This window comes from Panthera onca, chromosome D1, assembly GCF_046562875.1.
Source record: "Panthera onca isolate mPanOnc1 chromosome D1, mPanOnc1 haplotype 2, whole genome shotgun sequence".
NCBI classification, from domain to species: domain Eukaryota; kingdom Metazoa; phylum Chordata; class Mammalia; order Carnivora; family Felidae; genus Panthera; species Panthera onca.
This window is the reverse complement of record NC_138348.1, coordinates 5,417,975-5,436,253: the sequence shown is the minus strand read 5'-3', so window position 1 is coordinate 5,436,253 and position 18,279 is coordinate 5,417,975. Positions and strand designations below refer to the sequence as shown.

At 44.6% G+C, this 18,279-nt stretch overlaps 1 protein-coding gene across 6 annotated transcripts in view; it reads left to right on the top strand.

Annotated features, from left to right (window-relative positions):
• The first annotated feature begins 4,227 nt into the window (after positions 1-4,227).
• The window catches only part of KDM2A (lysine demethylase 2A), a 113,751-nt gene continuing 99,699 nt past the window's right edge, over positions 4,228-18,279 (top strand). Inside the window, exons 1-2 of one of the 6 annotated variants that reach the window (XM_060607370.3) lie at positions 4,228-4,339; positions 6,465-6,589. In XM_060607370.3, coding sequence (XP_060463353.1) covers positions 6,548-6,589 — 42 coding nt within the window. In that variant the 5' untranslated portion in view covers positions 4,228-4,339; positions 6,465-6,547. Of the gene's footprint in view, positions 4,340-4,405; positions 5,244-5,298; positions 6,382-6,464; positions 6,590-12,785; positions 12,908-18,279 lie in introns of those variants that run through there. The other 5 variants (XM_060607369.2, XM_060607372.3, XM_078433722.1 and 2 more) reach the window with 5 other exon arrangements.

Here is an 18,279-nt window from a genome sequence, read left to right as displayed (position 1 = left end):
AGGCTCCATGCTGTCAGCACAAAGCCCGATGAGGGGCTCAAACCCACAAACCACGAGATCATGACCAGAGCCGAGACCATGAGCTGGATGCTCAACCGACTGAGCTACCCAGGTGCCCCATTCAGGAAATGATTAAGTAACAAAACTAGAGAGCATGGGCTTAAGTGCTCCAAATGGATGGATAAGGGGAAGTGAGCAAGTAAGGTCTGCCGAGGACACAGTAGAAGACAACAGGCTGGGCTGGGAGAGAGGAATGCACACAGCAGGTGGAGAGTGGCAGAGTGATGGAGAGAAGGATGGAAAGAAAGAGACCTTAGGAGGGAGGTGATGATGAGAGGGGCACAGGCAGAGTCCAGGAAGAGAGGAAAATGGAAATCAGAGACACAAGGGGTAGGGAGGAAAGAAAGGCTTAGCAGCTAGAAAGGGAAAGAGGAGAAGCTCTAAGTCACTACTTATACTCCATGTCGATTTGCCTAAATATTGAAACATCTTTACTTAAAACTTTCCTTAAAACTAGAGGTCAGAAATGGGCGCCTGGGCGCTTGAGTTGGTTAAGCTTCTGACTTTGGTTTAGGCTCAGGTCATGATCTCACGATGGTTCATGAGTTTGAGCTGGGGTTGGGCTCCGTGCTGCCAGCATGGAGCCTGCTTGGGATTCTCTCTCTCCCTCTCTCTCTCTCTCTGTCCCTCTCCCTCCCTTGCTCATGCTCTCTCTCAAAATAAATAATAAACTTAAAAAAAAAACAACAACAGAGGTGAGAAACATAGTAAATGCTCACAATTGGAGGTTATCATGTGCCAGACATTGAGCTTTAATACATTATTCATTTGAGAGTTAGGCATTTTCCTACTTCATAGATGAAAAACGGGCTTTGAGGAGTTCATTAGGATCAAATAGCTGGTAGAGAGTATACCTTCAGTCTCAGATGTCAAAGCTTTTTAACCACTAGTTATGCTACCTCTTAGGGCATCTTCGAGACAGATTTCTCTATGTTGGTTTAGACTTCTACTGCTTGAGACATCCCTATTTCCTTAACATTTAAGGAGTGCAGAGAAATTAGAAATAGATTAACTTACTTCATGAGACTACACAGTTCTCCTTTCGCCTACTAAAGTCTCCCAAAAGAAGTGGGTGATCTGGATTTTGACTCTTAGCACTTGTTGGGTCTCAGCTTTGCTCAAGAAGGCAGAGATGTGTTAATATCTTATTAAGGTACCAGCGTATTTCAACCAGGGGTCCTCTTCTCCATGTCTCTAGAAGGCACCTTTCTTTCCTTCTCATCTACTACTCTCTGCATCTGCCTGCAGTTACAGTTGAAGCCATACAGTTCATAGCTCTACTGCCCTTCTTGGGGAATCACCCAAAGTCTATTCTTGACAATGTCCTTTTAGGGCAAGCAGCGAGCCTCAAAATTACACCTTTGCCAATTGGGATTTGGGAGGAATCGCTAGGCACCTGACTATCTCTTATCTCACCCTGCACATCTTTCAAATATTAACAAAGAATGCTTGTGTATATCTGTTTAAACGCTATTCCTCCTCCCCCCCGCCCCGGCCCCGCCATGCAATGCACACTAGTTAAATAGCTTTCAACTGGAAAAGAGCTGGTTGCAATCTGACAAACTTTTACTCGCAGTTCTGTTCAAATTAAGTATTACTGTGACTGCTCTTAGAGCCTTCTTAGGTTTCCTCCCAGCATACCAACTGGGTTCAATCTGTAGGAGGTATCTTTTTGCTGAAAATGAGCAACTCACTCGGTGTTGACGGTTAATTACTTAAGGGGGTCGGAACCATAAGAAAAAGGGCAAAAGCAAGTTGAGCTACTGCTAGAGACCTCCTTCTCCTTCTCTTTTCGCTGAAGTATCCCACGGGTTACAAGGACAGGTGGCAAGGTAATAAAGCCATTTATTTTGCAAATAGCAATGAGGCCTAACACTTAATCTAAGGATAGCAAGAGTCCTCCTCTTCTACTGAAAAACAAAGCAAGCTGCTGCCTTTTTCTATACCTATAGACAGCCAGTTGCCTCTGGGACCACGTCTGGTAGCACCAATGTGAAAGACTGTTGCTTTTAAGGTATATTTTACTGTAGTCTGAAAGACTTAAAAAGGCTTTGGACCTGATAAAGTTTCGGTGAAGATCTTCACATCCGTGCTCCTGAAAATCTAAGAAGTCTGAACAAAAACTGGTATCAGAATAAAGAATATTTCCCAGTGACTGGAATGCAAGAGGGTAAGGCCATATTAACAAATCTTTTTTTTTTTTTTTTAAGTTTTTATTTTAATCCCAGTTAACATACAGTCTAAGTTTCAGGTGTACCGTGCGGTGATTCTAGAATTCCACACACCACTGGGTGCTCATCACCCCAAGCGTGCTTAACAAACCTTTCATTTTGTTGGGAGATGCTGCGGTCTGCTATCGCAGAGCGCTGGACTCCTCTCTGTTAGAGTAATTAGGCAAGCTGTTTAACCTTTCCAAACTTCAATTGTCTATCTTTAACAGGAGTATAATACTACCAGGCACGTTAGCTTGACTCCTGAGGATGCTGTGATACAAAGTAGAGACTGTCTGTAAAACTCCCGACGTATGCATGTAGAAAAACACCGTGTGGTAATAAATAATAATACCTTGGGTTTACATAGCGCCTTTACCCAAGAGTTCAAATCTTAATAGAAATAGAAGCTATCATTATTTCAATTGTCTTTATCATCTTCCTAAAAGAGTTGAAGGCTGTTTATAGAAGTTATATGATTCACTCCATTCCTCCCCTGCCCTGCAACCCCGGATCCCAGGAATCAGAGGTTAAAGACTGGGAACCCAAGGCAGGGAGAAAAAGATCTGTGTGACACCTCTCGGCAAGAGTGTAGTGCAGCCAACAGTGCCGACCCGGATGCGTAACGCCCAAGCCACGGTCCTTTATGGGATTTATAATTTAAACGGGCCCCAAAGCACGAGATTGGCTGGGGAAATGCCCTGATCGCGGTTGGGCTGCTCGCATGGCGTTGCTCAGATACCTCCGGCCGGGCTCCGTCGACGTCCCCAGCCTGCTAGCCCGTCGGGCAGCTGTCGAGCTGCGGGAGCCTGTTCGTGGGCAGGGCCGGCGCGGCTCGGGCGGCCGCTGCCCCGTCGCTGACCCTCGCGCGAAGCTGCGCGCACCGAGAGGAGACATCTTCCCGGCCGGGCCTCCCGCGCCCGCCGCGGCCCGGGGCGGCGGGGTCGGCCCGGGGGCCGGGGCGACCCGCGCACCCCTCCGTGGGGGCGCCCCGACTCGCCGGGGGCGGGGTCACGTCCCACCCGGGGCGCCGGGGGGCACCGGCGCTGCGGAAACCTGAGCGTGGCCGAGGAGCGGGGGCTTCCAGGGCCACCTCCCCGGGCGCCTCGGGCCCGCAGTGGGCGCGCCGGCCGCCGCCGCCCCCGGGCCGTCGCGGAGACCACTCCCGCGCCTGGTACCTGTGGACGCCCTTGTCAAGCGCCTGGAGCTCCCCCGGGGGAGCCGAGCCCAGGACAGACATGCTACTCCCGTTTCCTGCCCCTTCGGAGCGGCGAGGAGTGGGTGAGGCGGGGCCGAGCCGCTGCACCGAGGAGACCCCGAGCCGGGGGCGAACGGGCCCCGCGGCGGGGGCGCTGGGGCCTGCCTGGGGATGGCGGGCAGGCCGTCCTCGGCCCACTGGCCGGCGGGCGAGGGGAGGGCAGCCCGCGCAAAGGCGCCCCTTCTCTGCGGCCCCTCGCCCTGGACAGGCCCGAACACGGCGCCGAGGTCGGACCGGCCGGGCCCAGCAGCCTGACCCCGGGAGACCCCGCTTTGAGGCGGGCAACGGCTGCTCTGGCCCAGGCCGCCTGGCCTTCAGGTTGTGTGACTGTGACGGGCCGACTGGGGCAGAGGGCGGCTGAAAGGGAACGGGGCGCTTCTCCCTACTGCTTGTGGGGGGGGGGGGGTGGTTGTGCTTTGTGGGGGGTCGGGGGGGGGGTCACCACCCTCCCGGGAGAGGTGGGGGAGGGCCGCCGGCGCAGCTGGCCGGCAAGGGGCGGGGTCACAGAGGCGAAGTCTGTGTGTTCGAGCGAGGGCGTGTGGGAGGGGAGGGCGCGCGCGGAGGAGGATCCTGGCCTGCGCGCAGGCGCGAGCAGCAGGTCGGGCCCGAGCCCAGGAAGAAGGCCCTCGGGGAGCGGGGGCGGTGGGCCGGCGGGAGGGCGGGCGGGCTGACGCGAAGGGGGGCGGGGAGCCGCGTCGGCGTCGTCGGGCGCGGGCGATTCGAGGCCGACGCATCCGCGCGTGCGCGCGCCGCGGAGTGTCCGCGTTAGAGGGGAGTGACGCGTGCGCGTTCACGTGCGCCCTGGAGAGCGGTAAGAAACGAAGGGAGGCTTGGAGGGGGGTGGGGGTGGAGGCGAGCCGGAGGAGGGGTGGGGGGGCGGCGCCTGCGCAGTGCGCCGCGGAGCTGTGTGTATGTGAGAGTCTGACGGGTTCAAAATGGCGGCGGCTGCTTCAGCGGCTCCTCCTGTGTGAGGGAAACAACACCCCTCCCCGGCGGCAGCGGCGGCGGCGGCGGAGGCTGCGGCTCGCAGAGCACCTTCCCAGCGGCTGGGCCTGTCGCCGCTCCGTCTATCCTGGGCAGGGGGCGCTCCGGGAGGAGGGGCAACGCCAGGGGGCCCATCCCCCGGAGTCCCTCCTCTGCGACTGGGGAGTAGCCGGGGGCTCGTCCCGCAGCGCGGAGCCCCGGCTGAGGGGGAGACGCGAGGGGAGCCCGGGCCCCCAGCCCGGCGCGCCGCGCCGCTCCCGCCCTCTCCGCCCCCCGGGGCCGGGGCCCGCGTTCCGGGGGGCCGGGGCGGCGCGGGGAACCTCGGGCCGGCCGGTCTCAGCTGATCGGCCGCCGCTCCTGGGCTCCGGAGGCGGCCGGGCGGCTGCTTGCCTAGGGCACGGCGAAGAGGGCGCTCCCCGCGGCCGGGGGCTGGCTCGGGGCTCGGGCTCGGGCTGCTGACCGCTGGCCCGGGGGAGGCGGGGGCGCCCCGGGCTCGGCGCCGAGGGGTCGCGCTCCCCTCTCCTGACGCCTCCGACTGCTGGTCTCCGAAGCCTGAAGAGGAGGTTTGATTCAGCAACTGTTTCCTCTTTTCCGGGTCGCCCTGACCCTCTCTGGATAGTGGGTTGATCCACGGAAAAAACCGAAGACGACGTTTGGGATTTAATTTTTCCTCTCAGTTTTTGGAATCTTTTACTTCTCACTTGGACAAGAACTCACGAGCAAAATCCCCGGTGAGATTCCCCCTCCGCGGCCCCCCCCCCCCCCTCCTGGAAGTTTGGTTCACCGTGGCATCTGAAGTCTTAATGTAAAGTTTCTATTTCTTTTTCCGATGGGTGAACCATTGAAACGCCTTTCCTTGCGGGGATCCCGGCGAGATTTGCCATTTTCCTGGCCGGCCCTGGCTGCTTTCAGTCCCGGGCGACACTCGCCCAGGGGGTGCAAACACGGTCTCTTTCCCTCCCGACTTGGGACAAGGGCTTCCTCTAGGAGGGCTCTGCCACAAACTGCTCTTGCAAACTGTGTCATTGGGTCCTCTGGTCTTGGAGCAGTTTTGAAAGGATGCTATTAACGTGGCTGTAATGTAGTTACAAAAAGGAGAAAAAAAAAAAATCTGCGTTCCCTATGGAAGCCATTATCCTTGAGAATATTTAGAAAAAAGAAAAACCTTTCTTGGTATTATAGATCGACCGTGGTGCAAACCGGTCGTAATTTTTGGAAAAGATGTATTTTACTTGTTTCTCTGGATGGATTCGCTCATTTTATTACTTTATCCCAAAGGATCTAATGGAATTTTTGAACCTGATCTGCAACTCTCTTGAATTTGTTTCAGAGTTGTACACATCTTGGTTGGGGTGGAGTGTTGGTTTGGGAATGAAAAGATCCAGGGAGTCTGGGAAGGAAGGCGACGATTGTGTGCGGCTTTGCTAGAGGGGTATGGGAAATTGTTTTGGGATCTTTCTTTAAATCCTGATTTCTTGTCCTCTTTTTATGTTGTCTGCCCTTTTCCTCCCCCCTTTAGTTTCTAATTACCATTGAGAGAGAACTAATTTGATTGGGATCTGGATTAGTTCAGTGCCTGCTTCACCTGGTCAGCTCTCTACACATAAAAGTCTCCCCCCACCTCTTTTTTTTTTTTTTTTTTTTTTTTTTGCTATCGCTGCCATCAAGGGGAGGCTTGCTTATTGTAGTCCTGTGGGGAGAAACAGTGGTGTGGCCCATCCACCAGGAACTGAAACCAGCATCACCTCCTTCTGCCTAGGCCTCGGACAGTTGTAACGTGATTAATGTTGGTCATGACATGGAACCACTTGCCCGAGAGCAGAGGGGTCTCAGGCTGATGAAGAGGAACCAGATTTGTCAGCCTTTAACTTACACATATCTTAAATCTTCTTTCTCTGAAAGCTTGAGTTTGAGGATGAGTTCTCATCTCTGCTCATATCATTATTCTTTAGTGTTGCAATCTGGTTCCTAAGGAGGAAGAGGAAGGCAGCCCTGGAGTGGTTTCTTTACAGTAATTTCAACAGAAGAGTGAGAGATGGAACCCGAAGAAGAAAGGATTCGTTACAGCCAGAGATTGGTTAGTATTTTATCCTCCTTTTTTTTTTTTTTTTTTTTTTCCAATTTTGAAGCACAATAACTATTTTGTTTCTATTTGTGAACCTACTATCATTAAAACTTTTCAGGTGGCCTTTCTGTGTACCAGAGGAAAGAAGGTATATTCATTTGGTTTTTAGGCCAAGCAGTTAGAGCCTTAATACTCATCCTGTTTGGAAATGGACTTGTATGTGTAGTCTTAATTTCTGTACAAACTATTGTAAATCAAAGGATTTTGTGGATTACAACGTGACAAGGATCACTAATTTTGCAATACTGATACTGTAATCTGATTTAGATTCGAATGTAAATTCTAGGGGCGAAACTGAGGAAGGATAGTTCTATATCATTTTGTAGATTATGGTGTGTCAGGATTTGTGGCTTTGAGCTGGGGAGTAGAACTATGGATTTTTATTTTTATTTTTTAACACACAAGTAATACTGATAGGTTTAGAGGGTTGGTGGGGATTGAGTGAGAAAATGTGGAATACCAAAAGTTCTGTGTTTTGTATTTTTGGGAGGGAAATATGAGATGCATCTTGTTGAAAGAAATTTTTACTTAGTAATGATTTGGAGGGAATTTCCTTGTGTGTGCATATGAATGCTTGCTGCTTTAAGACCTACTTTCAGGGTTTCCCTATTGGAGTTTAAGAATTTGATTTTGGTATTTCCTAGTGAAAGAGAACTTTATTAATATTCTCACCATCTATTTCAGAAATTTGAATGTGTGTCTGTAGAGTAAGGTTTGGGGAAAACCAAAGAATTGTCTGTACTGTGTGAATTTTGGTAAACTGAAAGACCTAGAAGATTACTGAAGGAATTTGTGGTGGTCTTCTTTAGGTCTGCATTTTAGACTGAATTTGGGGGGGGAAAGAGTGATTCTATAATCTATTTTCTGATGATCTCCACTCTTTTTGAGAAAAGGCTACTTTTTCTTTTTTTAAATGTGACTCTTACAAAGGTGTGGAGTGCATTGGCAAGTATATCTAGCAGGCGTATGTTCCGGCAAGTCTTATTTCAGAGATTTGCCTCTTGTCTCCCAATTTGTGTATTGAGAATACATTTCTTTAGCTTTTAGAAATAAACTACGTGTATCAGTAGTGAAATTTTGTGTGCTAAGGATTGGTTTTTGTTTTGACATTTCTTAAGCTTTGGGAACGTAGAAGAAAGGATGCTGCAAAATTCTCTTCCCAGGTGATTATTCCCAGCTCTATATGGGGAATTCATTTGTATCATGTCAGGCCTGTAAGAATTGTTGAGCTGTTACATAAATACCTGAGGGATCTTGGATCTTGGGATCCAGTCTTTCAAAGGAAGAGCCTTTTCTTCAGCTAGCAAAAGTTCTTCACATTTTTTAACATTTTTAAGATAGGGAGGTAGCAGTAAGGAGATCCAAGGAATCTGTGACTTTTGTCCTGGCAAGTTTTTTTGTTTTTGTTTTTTTTTTTTAAATCATAAAGTGCTACCTGTTGCACACATTAACCCTTTCCTTATCTAGCATATTTTTTCTTTTGGTTCATGTGCTATTGTAGCAGTGTTGTATAAGAGGGTACATCAGGTATTTTGGGGGCTCTTATTTAGAATTTTGGGTGATAATTCTGAAGTTTAGAGTGACTGATGTCTGTTTTCCTTTTTTTTTTTTTTTTTTTTTAGTTTTTTTAAATGTTCATGTATTTTAGAAAGAGAGAGAGCTCGCACACACACGGGAGGGGCAGAGAGAGAGGGAGACGCAGAATCCGAAGCAGGCTCCACGCTCCTCACTGTCTGCACAGAGCCCTGCGGCGCAAGGCTCAGACTCACTAACTGTGAGATCATGACCTGAGCTGAAGTCGGATGCTTAACCAGCTGAGCCATCCAGGCGTCCCATGTATTTTCCTTTCTAAGATTACATGACCAAATTATATCTGAAGTGTAAATCCCTTCTATACCATAATTTTTGATGTGAGAGCATGTTGGCAGCTTATTTGAGTGACAAGTTTGCCTACCAAACTTCATGTCTCTCTCTCTCTCTCTCTCTCTCTCTCTCGTGAGTGCTCCTATTGATCCAACATTGATTAAGTTAGATCTTACTTGAGGAATTTTAAGACTATAAAGGCTGATTTTTATAGTAGTTAACTATTTTTTAACACCTTGTCTTTAGGCTAAAGTGTAGAACTTATTTTTGTTTTGCAGTTGTTGGTCATAGAGGATAAAGTTTGAAAGAGACAAATGACAGGTTTATTTGGCTTAGTGATTAAAATTTGCATGGTCTCGTATAATATATATTTGTCAAATTGAATGGAATTATCTAGTACATTGATTATAGTGTTTTTAAATGTTACTTCCATGTTGTTTTAGGGGACAAAACCTAAATAGGCATCCCTCTGTGATATACCTTCAAAGTAGCCTCTTGAGAGAGAAAACAATACCAGTATTAAAAGCCTGAGTCTAGACTCATTTTGGAATGACTTTTTTGTATTTAGGACCTTTTACCTATCTTTAAGAAAAAAAAGTTGTATTTTTATTAGTAAGAATACTGTTAATAGTAATGATCTAACAATAGATCATATCAGTGCTTTTTGCTGATGATATAGCTATTTCTCAAGTGCATAGGCTGAATTTGGCAAGTTTTGATTATGTTTATATCCTCTTTGTCATTTTGTAAAGTCAGAAACAGCTCGTTTAAAAAAAATGGCATGCCTTTTGCCAATCTATTTACTATTACATGTGGAAGAGAATTGTACCTTTGAAGATGGCGTGTATGTAGTACATTTGGGATATTCGCTCTACTTTCTGGAGCGAGAATGCTTGTTTTGCAGAGTAGGAAATGACAAGGATGGGCGAACAATGTTTGATTATTCCTAAGCAAGACATTGTTTTGTTTTTTAATGAGAAGATTAGTAGTTTTGTGTATAGATTCCTAGAACAAAGCCAGATAGATCTCTAAGGCAAATTGATACACTTGAAAGGGTAGTCCAGTGAGAGGGATAGAAGCTTCAGTGTTGGCGATGGGTGGGTATTTGGTTGTCCTGAGGTAAAGAGGATTTATTTCCGTGTTTCTGGTAAATTTAGATGGAGAACCTTATTGAGAAATACTGACAAGTACTGAAGATGGAACTTTTTTTTTTCCCATTTGATTTCACGAGCCAAAGTGTTGGAGTAGTTTTGGATGTTTGTTACTATCCGTGTATATTTAAGTATTTATTTGTAGGGAATGTTTAGTATAATACCTTACAGTTTCTTAATCTAAAATGTTAAGTTAAATCCTTAGCAATTATAATGATCTTTCAGGTTTCTAAAATCATACCAATCCAGAGCAATCCTTATTATTGCATAGAAAATCAAGGGCAAAATAATGTGCATTTAAATGCTTAAGATTTCTATGCTATGTAGTATCACTTTACCATGGGACTTTTTCCACTTTTATTGGAAGAGATGGCCCTTGTTAAATATTTTAATACACTGGATTATGATATGTGCCTTCAACGTGTATAATATTTTGTACACATTGTTACATTTAGTATGGAAAAAACTCATTAGCTTCTGCCAAAGGCAATTGTAGAAACAAACGGACACCTAAATCATTGTAAAAGAAAGTGAAGACAGTATACTTCCTGGTAAAAGAAATTATGTAACCTGAATATTTTTCCTCCTGAATTCGCCTAAGTCTTAGTGGTGTTATCTGAAGAAGGAGTTGTCGATTTACTTGAGAATTCAGTTTGCTTGTCAATCTTGATGATGACATTAAGAGATATTCTAAAGGATGTTCTTATACTATTGGATGTTCAGTACTGTTAATGTTCCCAACATACAGTTTTCTTCGAATCAGCTAAATCATTTATCTTTTGTAAGAAACTGGGGGCACTGAAGCCCTAGTGATATTCTCACCGTTCTTTGGGTTACCCTTAAAAATTGTCTTCCCAGATTCAGCAGCAGTTACCAGATCATCCCTTTTGCAAACAGTCCTACTCTGAATGAGTGGTCTTTCTGACCACACTAAGGTCTATTCTGACCAAGAATGGACTAGGCAAAATAAAATTCTAGTTTTAAGCCATTTTTTTTCCTAGCATGAAAGTATCATACTGTTAACAACTGGAAAAAAATTAAGATGATCTAAATTGTTGAATTTGCTTACTTATAATTATTTCATTAGACTTAACCTTCAACTGTGTTGGTGGAGGAGTACATTGTTCCGAGTGTTGCAGCCTCCTTACTGATGATGTAGGAAAAACTTGTTGCCCATTTTTTGGGTGATTCAAAATGCAAATAATGAGGGAGCTAATTCTTTATTCTTACGCATCAGTCTTCCACAGTAAGCTATATTTTAGGGACACATAATGAGGACTGTATTTAAGCCCTATCACTTTCTCTTGTTTTATTTTGCTGAGCACTAATCAGTACCATACTTGTTTGTTTGTTTGTGCATCTCTCTCCTTTGGAGTATATGCTCCTTGAGAGTTGAGACTTTCTTTTTGTTTATGGTATATACTGGATGCTTCAAATAGTGCCTTACACATAGAAAGTGCTCAATAAGTAGCCTCAAAAAAAAGAGAAAGTACTCCGTCTACAACACAGAAAGGGCTCAATAAGTATTTGTTGATGTTGTTGAAAGCCCTGATAAATACTTTTCTTTGCTACCAATTTCTTGAGTGCTAGGAATAAGCCACTGGAATGGAGGAGAGTTTGGTGACTGGGGATGAGCCAAATACCTGGGTATGTCTTGCAGTGTACATAGAACCAGAAGCTACTTTTGAGAGAGAGAATGAGTGGTAGAGGGATAGAGAGAATCCTAAGCAGGCTCCACGCTGAGCACGGACGTGAGGCTCAGTCTCACAACCATGAGATCATGACCTAAGCTGATATCAAGAGTGAGATGCTTAATCAACTGAGCCACCCAGGCGCCTCGAAGCTTTAAGCTATGACGATATATATACAGATATAATATATATACATATACATATTAATATATATACATATATATGTGTATGTATATATATGTAATATATGTATATATATCGTATATGCTTAGCACACATCCCAGATGAACATATTTACATATTTATAGTATTTGGGCCATTACAAATGAAAAAATGTTAACTTTAAAAGCTCATTCTGAATTTTAAGTTCTCCTACCCCTAATCTTGTCCTAAATCTTCTATTTCAAGGTTTTAGCTGGCTTTTAGATAGCCTTAAAGTTGCAAAGTTGCAAGTGATGGTGTTTGTGTTATTCTCAAGTTTTGGTTTTGATCATTAAGCCAAAGAATTGATATATTTACTGTATACCATACAGAGAGACATGGCATTATTTTATGTCCTGCAAAATTTTTCTTCTTGGGGGCGCCTGGGTGGGTCACTCAGTTAAGCATCCAACTCTTGATTTTGGCTCAAGTCACGATCTCATGGATCATGAGATCAAGCCCCATGTCAGGCTCTGTGCATGGAGCCTGCTTGTGATTCTCTCTCTCCCTCTGCCCCTCCCCTGCTTGCTCACTCTCTCTCTCAAAATAAATAAACGTTAAAAAAAAATTTTTTTTTCTTCTTGGGAAGTGGACATCCTTGACTGTAGTTTTCATTAATTTGCTCTGTGTAATCTCATTTTTGGAATAATCCTGTATTGTTGCTTTGTGCTTTTATGTCAACAAATGTTAGAATTCAGTAAGCATTTATGAGCCACGTACTAGGCTGAGTTCTTTCATATACATTACCTTATTTAATTCTCAAAACTGCCTATAAGGTAGATGGTATAGTTTTAAACTTTTTTTTTTTTTTTTAAATGGAAATGGAACCTTTGGCCTGTGACTTGGCCAAGATCACAAAGTTGGTGAGGAATGGAACCAGACCTTGAACCCCATGTTTCTTGTGTCACACCTTGTCATCTTTCTAGCAGTGTTATCTCATACAGAAAACAAATGATAGCCACTCCTGTTGTAGAAAGTTGCAGACTAAGTACTTTCTCATTTTTTGAAACTGCTTTTAAAATTTCTTCCCTCACAGATCCTAACATCCTAAATGAGATAGCTACAAATATTTGACAGTCAGTGTTTTATCATGTTTAGAAAAAGTTGGCACATTCTTTTTGTGAACTTTGAGCTTATTGCACTTGATCTATTAAAACAGCAGTATTTGTGCAGTTTGTGTGTATGTCAAGCCTTTTATTTATGCATGTCACTCATATCATTGTTTTCTGTTTTAAATTTTAGGTTCTTGGGGGTTTTCTCTATCTGTGAGTACTTGGTAAAAACTTAAACCATAAAGATAGAAGGCAGCAGATAGTGACCAAGCGAGTGGTTTTGGCAGATACAGTGGTGAAGGCCTCCTTCAGGTAGGTAGAGAGGAGGAGGGAAGAGGGTGGCCTTACAGGAGGTAAAGACAGCATAAGCTTTACTATGGAGTGGGACACTTATTAGGCCTATCCTGAGGATGCTCATTAGATTCGTAGGACTAAAGTAGATTTGTTTTGGGAGGCACTGTTCATAATGTTGGGAACATACTTTAAACAATTACGAAGGCCAGGTATGGACCATAGAGAGCCATTGGAAGTTGTGGTTTGTTTTTAATCAAATAGCAATTTGATCAAAGTGGTGTTTTAGGAGTAATATTTTTGCAGTTTCAGGTCTGGGATGTGTCCAAAAGAATATTGAAATAAGTTATCTCTTAAGGTGATAGGTATCTGAGCTCTAGGGCAGTGGTTCTCCAAGTGTGGTTCCCTCACCAGCAGCATCAGCATTATCTGAGTATCTGGGAACATGTTAGAAATGCAAATTTGGGGGACCCTGCTCTGTATTTACTGTATTAGAAACCCTGGGTTGGGGCCCAGCAATCTGTGCTTTAACAGGCCAGGTGATTCTGATACATGCAGAAGTTTGAGAACCACTGTTCTGGGGAATAGTTAATAGAAATAGAAAGGGAGGAAAAATGAAGGACTCACAAAACTTGGTGACTGATGGCTAGCAGCATGTTATGATGGAAAAAAGTGCTTGATTGGGGATCACAAGTGCTGAGTTTCAGTATCATCTTAATCACCTGCTGTTTTGACAAGAGAACTGACCTGTCATAGAGGGAATTGTACTTAGGGATTTCTGAGGATTTGGGAGGCGAATGAAGAATTAAGGTGGACCCTGGGATTAAGTCTGGGTTATTAGAAAGATCAGGAAGGAGTTTAAAATTTTTTTTTTATGTTTATTCATTTTTGAAAGACAGAGAGAGACAGAGCACAAGCAGGGGTGGGGTGGTAAGAAAGGGGGACACAGAATCTAAAGCAGGCTCCAGGCTCTGAGCTGTCAGCACCAGGGCCCAACGTGGGGCTTGAACTCATGAACCGTGAGATCATGACCTGAGCCGAAGTCAGACGCTCAACCAATTGAGCCACCCAGGCGCCCCTTTAAATTTTTTTTAATGTGTATTTATTTTTGAGACAGAGAGAGACAGAGCATGAGTGGGGGAGGGTCAGAGAGAGAGGGAGACACAGAATCTGAAGCAGGCTCCAGGCTCTGAGCTGTTAGCACAGAGCCAGACGCGGGGCTCGAACTCACAGACCGTGAGATCTTGACCTGAGCCGAAGTCGGAAGCTCAACCGACTGAGCCACCCAGGTGCCCCAAAGGAAGGAGTTTTGAAAGGGAGAGGAGAGAATATTGGGTAGATGTTTTAGAAAATTGGAACAGATTACTTAAAGCAAGGGTTCTCGACTGGGTGTGAGTTTGCCTCTTTGGGATATTTGGCAATATCAGGAGACATTTTTTTTTAATGTTTATTTATTTTTGAGAGAGACAGAGTGTGGGCAGGGGAGGGTCAGAGAGAGAGGGGGACACAGAATCTGAAGCAGGCTCTAGGCTCCGAGGAGGTGTCAGCACAGAGCCTGACATGGGGCTCGAACCCATGAACTGTGAGATCATGACCTGAGCCGAAGTTGGATGCTTAACCAACTGAGCCACCCAGGTGCCCCTGGAGACATTTTTGATTGTCAGATTAGGGAAGTACTACTGGTATTCTAGTGAGTAGAGGCCAAGGATGCTGTTAAAATATCCTAAACGCACAGCTCAACCCCCCACAGAGGAGGGTTATCTAGTCCAGAATGTCAACAGTGTGAGATTGAAAACCCTGATTTAAAGAGAAATATCCAGTAGATAGGTTCTATGTTTCCATCCTGATTTTCTGCTGTTAATCTTAAGAGTTTTAAGTCTAACACAGAACATTTCAAAAGCCTTCTCAAACTGCGTTTCCCTAGGGCTTTGCCCAAAGTATGAAGGGTTTTGTTGTCCATTGTCAAAAACTAAATGGTTATGGAAAATCCTCAACCCAGGTGCCAATTTAATACTCCTTTTAATTTATCTTGAAATCAGCTTATTTGGATAACCAAAGTAAGTAAGTCTGCACTGTCTTGAGATCAATAATTAAGTTACAACAAGAAATTTCCTTTTGATATACTCTTTGAAGGATAGAAAAATGAGATAAAAGCTGTGGTACTGATGTGAGCAAATATTGAAATATAATGAATTGCCCTGTAGCTCAATACCCTATGACCATTCTTAAGAAACAACTTCATGAGCTGGTTGTGGCCCTCAGTGTGAATTCAGGGTAGCCCCAACCTTAATCCATCTCTTGATGTCCATGGATCATGGAAGCTAGGAACTCTTTCCTGTCAGGGCAGTAATCTGGCCAACACACTCTTGTTTCTGACAGTGACTTCAAGAGAATGTAGATTCATAAATACAGTGATCACTGTATAGTACTTTCATAGTTTCCAAAGTACTTCTCTGTTTCTTGTGTCTTTTGATCATCTTTATCTTCTGATCATCATAATCCAGGGGGAGGGGGTTGCCAGAACTTGAGGATGGTGCTACCATGTTGCACAATTCCCGAAGGTGCCATTCAGATATCTGAATCTATCTGAAAGGTGCCCTTGGAGATGTGTGGTGAACAAAAAAAAAGTGGTGAGCCTTTTTGAGTGGATAAGATAAAGGAAAAGTCACCCTGTGTATTTAAAACAAGGTAGGAAAAAGTCCGATCTGATGGATAATAGTACACATTAATTGAGTGCATACTGTGTGCTTGGTGCTGCACTTTACACATATAACTGACTTAATTCTCAGCAACCCTTTGAGATAGGTTCTGTGATTCCCATTTTCTGGTTTGGAAACTGAGGCAAGTACAATTAAGTAACTTGTCTGAAGTTAGGTTATCCAGCCAACAAGAGTAAGAGTCAGGATCCAAAGTGGGCAGTCTGGCTACCAAGCCTTCTAAACCGTACTGCCTCTTTTTCTACTTTGTTGAAGGACAGTTTGTATATGTTTTGTTGCTGAACTTTGGGTGTTCCCCAGGTAATCTTTTCTCATTCAGGAGATTCATTCGCATAAATGTTTGTTCAGTGCTTTCACTGTGCCAGCTACTTGGGCCTTACTTTTTAGAACTTCCAAATACTGTGCTTTCAAATAGTGCTGATTGCTTTGAAGAAATTAAGAAGTTGATGAAATACAGTTGAGCCCGGGACAACATGGGGGCTAGGGGCAGTGACCCTCTGCACAGTTGAAAATCCATGTGTAACTTGTGACTCCCCAAACACTTAAGTCGTAATAGCCTATTTTGACTGGAAGCCTTCCTGCAACATAAAGAGTCAATTAACATAAGTTTTGTATGTTATATATATGTTGTATTCTCTTTTTAAATGTTTATTTTGAGAGACAGTGTGCACACGCATGCATGTGAATATGAGCAGGAGTGGGGGCAGAGAGAGAGAATCCCAAGCAGACTCCATGCTATCAGTGCAGACCCTGATGCAGGGCTTGATCCCACGAACTGTGAGCTCATGACCTAAGCTGAAATTAAGACGCTCAACCAACTGAACCAACCACCCAGGCACCCCTGTTGTATTCTTATGATAAAGTAAGTTAGAGAAAATGTAAAGAAAATCATAAGGAAGAGAAAATACATCTACAATACTGTGCTGTGTTGATCAGAAAAAATCTGCATGTAGGTGAACCCATGCAGTTCAAACCCATGTCGTTCAAGGGTCATCTGTACTTATTAGGGTAAGGATTGCTCCTTGAGATTAGATGATCACTAAAGGCTCCCTGAGAAGATGGCATTTTGTGACTGAGACCTGAAGGATGTGTGGAGTCATTCTTGTGAAGTTCAAGGGCTTAGGGGACCAAATCTGTGTCAAAAGAGCTCTGGGTAGAGGGACCAGCTAATGTAAAATCCTGTGGTATGAATGAGAAAATATTATAACTTTGTGTCAGACACCAAACAAAGACACTGGGATACAGTGATGAGCAAGACAGGCATGGTCCTTTTGTCATGAAGCTTACAGTCCGGTGGGGAAGTCAGTAATTAAATATTTCTGCTAGTAATGTCAATTATAGTTACGCAAAGGACTACAAAGGTAAATATAGGATGCAGTGAGAATTTATAATAAGGTGACCTAATCTAAACTTCAGGAGTGGGAGGAGGCATCAGAGAACACTTTTCCCGAGAAAGCCTTTAAAACTGAGACCTGGGGGCTCCTGGATGGCTCAGTTGGGCGTAAGCGCCCGACTTCAGTTCAGGTCATGATCTCGCGGTTCATGGGTTCGAGCCCTGTGTTGGGCTCTCCACTGTCAGCATGGAACCAGCTTTGGATCCTTGGTCTCCCTCTTTCTCTGCCCCTACCTCCCCCCACCGCCCAAAAGTAAGTAAACTTAAAAAAAAAAAAGTAAAACTGAGACCAGAAGGGTAAGAGGTAACCAGTCAAAAAGGAAGTCATTAGCATATGCAGAAACCCTGAGATTGGAAGGAATCTGATGTGTTTGAAGAACCTACCAACCAAGCAAGACCAAAAAGGCTAGTGTAACTGCAAAGAAGTAGATGGAGGAGAGAGTTAAAATCTTGACAAGATAGTCAGGGGTCAGGTCAAGTAGGGCTTTATCTTGAAGATGGTGGGAAGGCAGAAGTTTATCAGAGGACTAATATGGGTGGACTGATAAACAGCTGCAGGATAGGGAAGGGATCAGGGAGGGAGGGAGAATGGATTTGATGACGCCAAGTAGGAGGCTACTACAGTGGTTGAGGTAAGACGGCAATACAGTTGCGAATGTGGGCAGTGGAATTCGGGAGGTTATGGAATTTTTAGAAAATAGAATCATAGGACTTTGGTTCCTTGGATACATGGGAGGGTGAGTTTAAGGGGGTACATGTAAACATGCCTCTCAAGGTTTTCTCATGTGAATGGCTTGTGGTGTAGTCCTTTTATCAAGATAGGGCACACTGAAAGAAGGGCAGGGCTGGAGATAGAAGGGAAGAACGTAAGCTCAGTTTTGAGTAAGTTTGGATAGATTGAATGTGAGATACCTATGAGACATCTGGTAGAACTGTTGAGTAGGTAACTGGTTCTGGGCCACAGGAAGGGTTTGTTGTGTCTCGTTGGCATAGGTATGGTCAATGAAGTTGGGTAGACGTGGCGTAAGCTTACAAAGGTATTGCGGGGGGTAGGGGTGTGCAGAAAAGTATGAGGAAAATCAAAAGAGACTGGTATCTTGGAAGACAGGAAACCGTGATACTGTTTATCAAGCACCGTGTTAAGCATTAGTGTATTTTTACTCACTTAATGCTCATAACTATGAAGAAGGTGCTTTTATTTCAATTTTATAGATCGGGAAAATGACAGAAGAAGGGGCTACATAAACAACATTTCATACTGAGAATGTAAAAAAAGAGGAGGG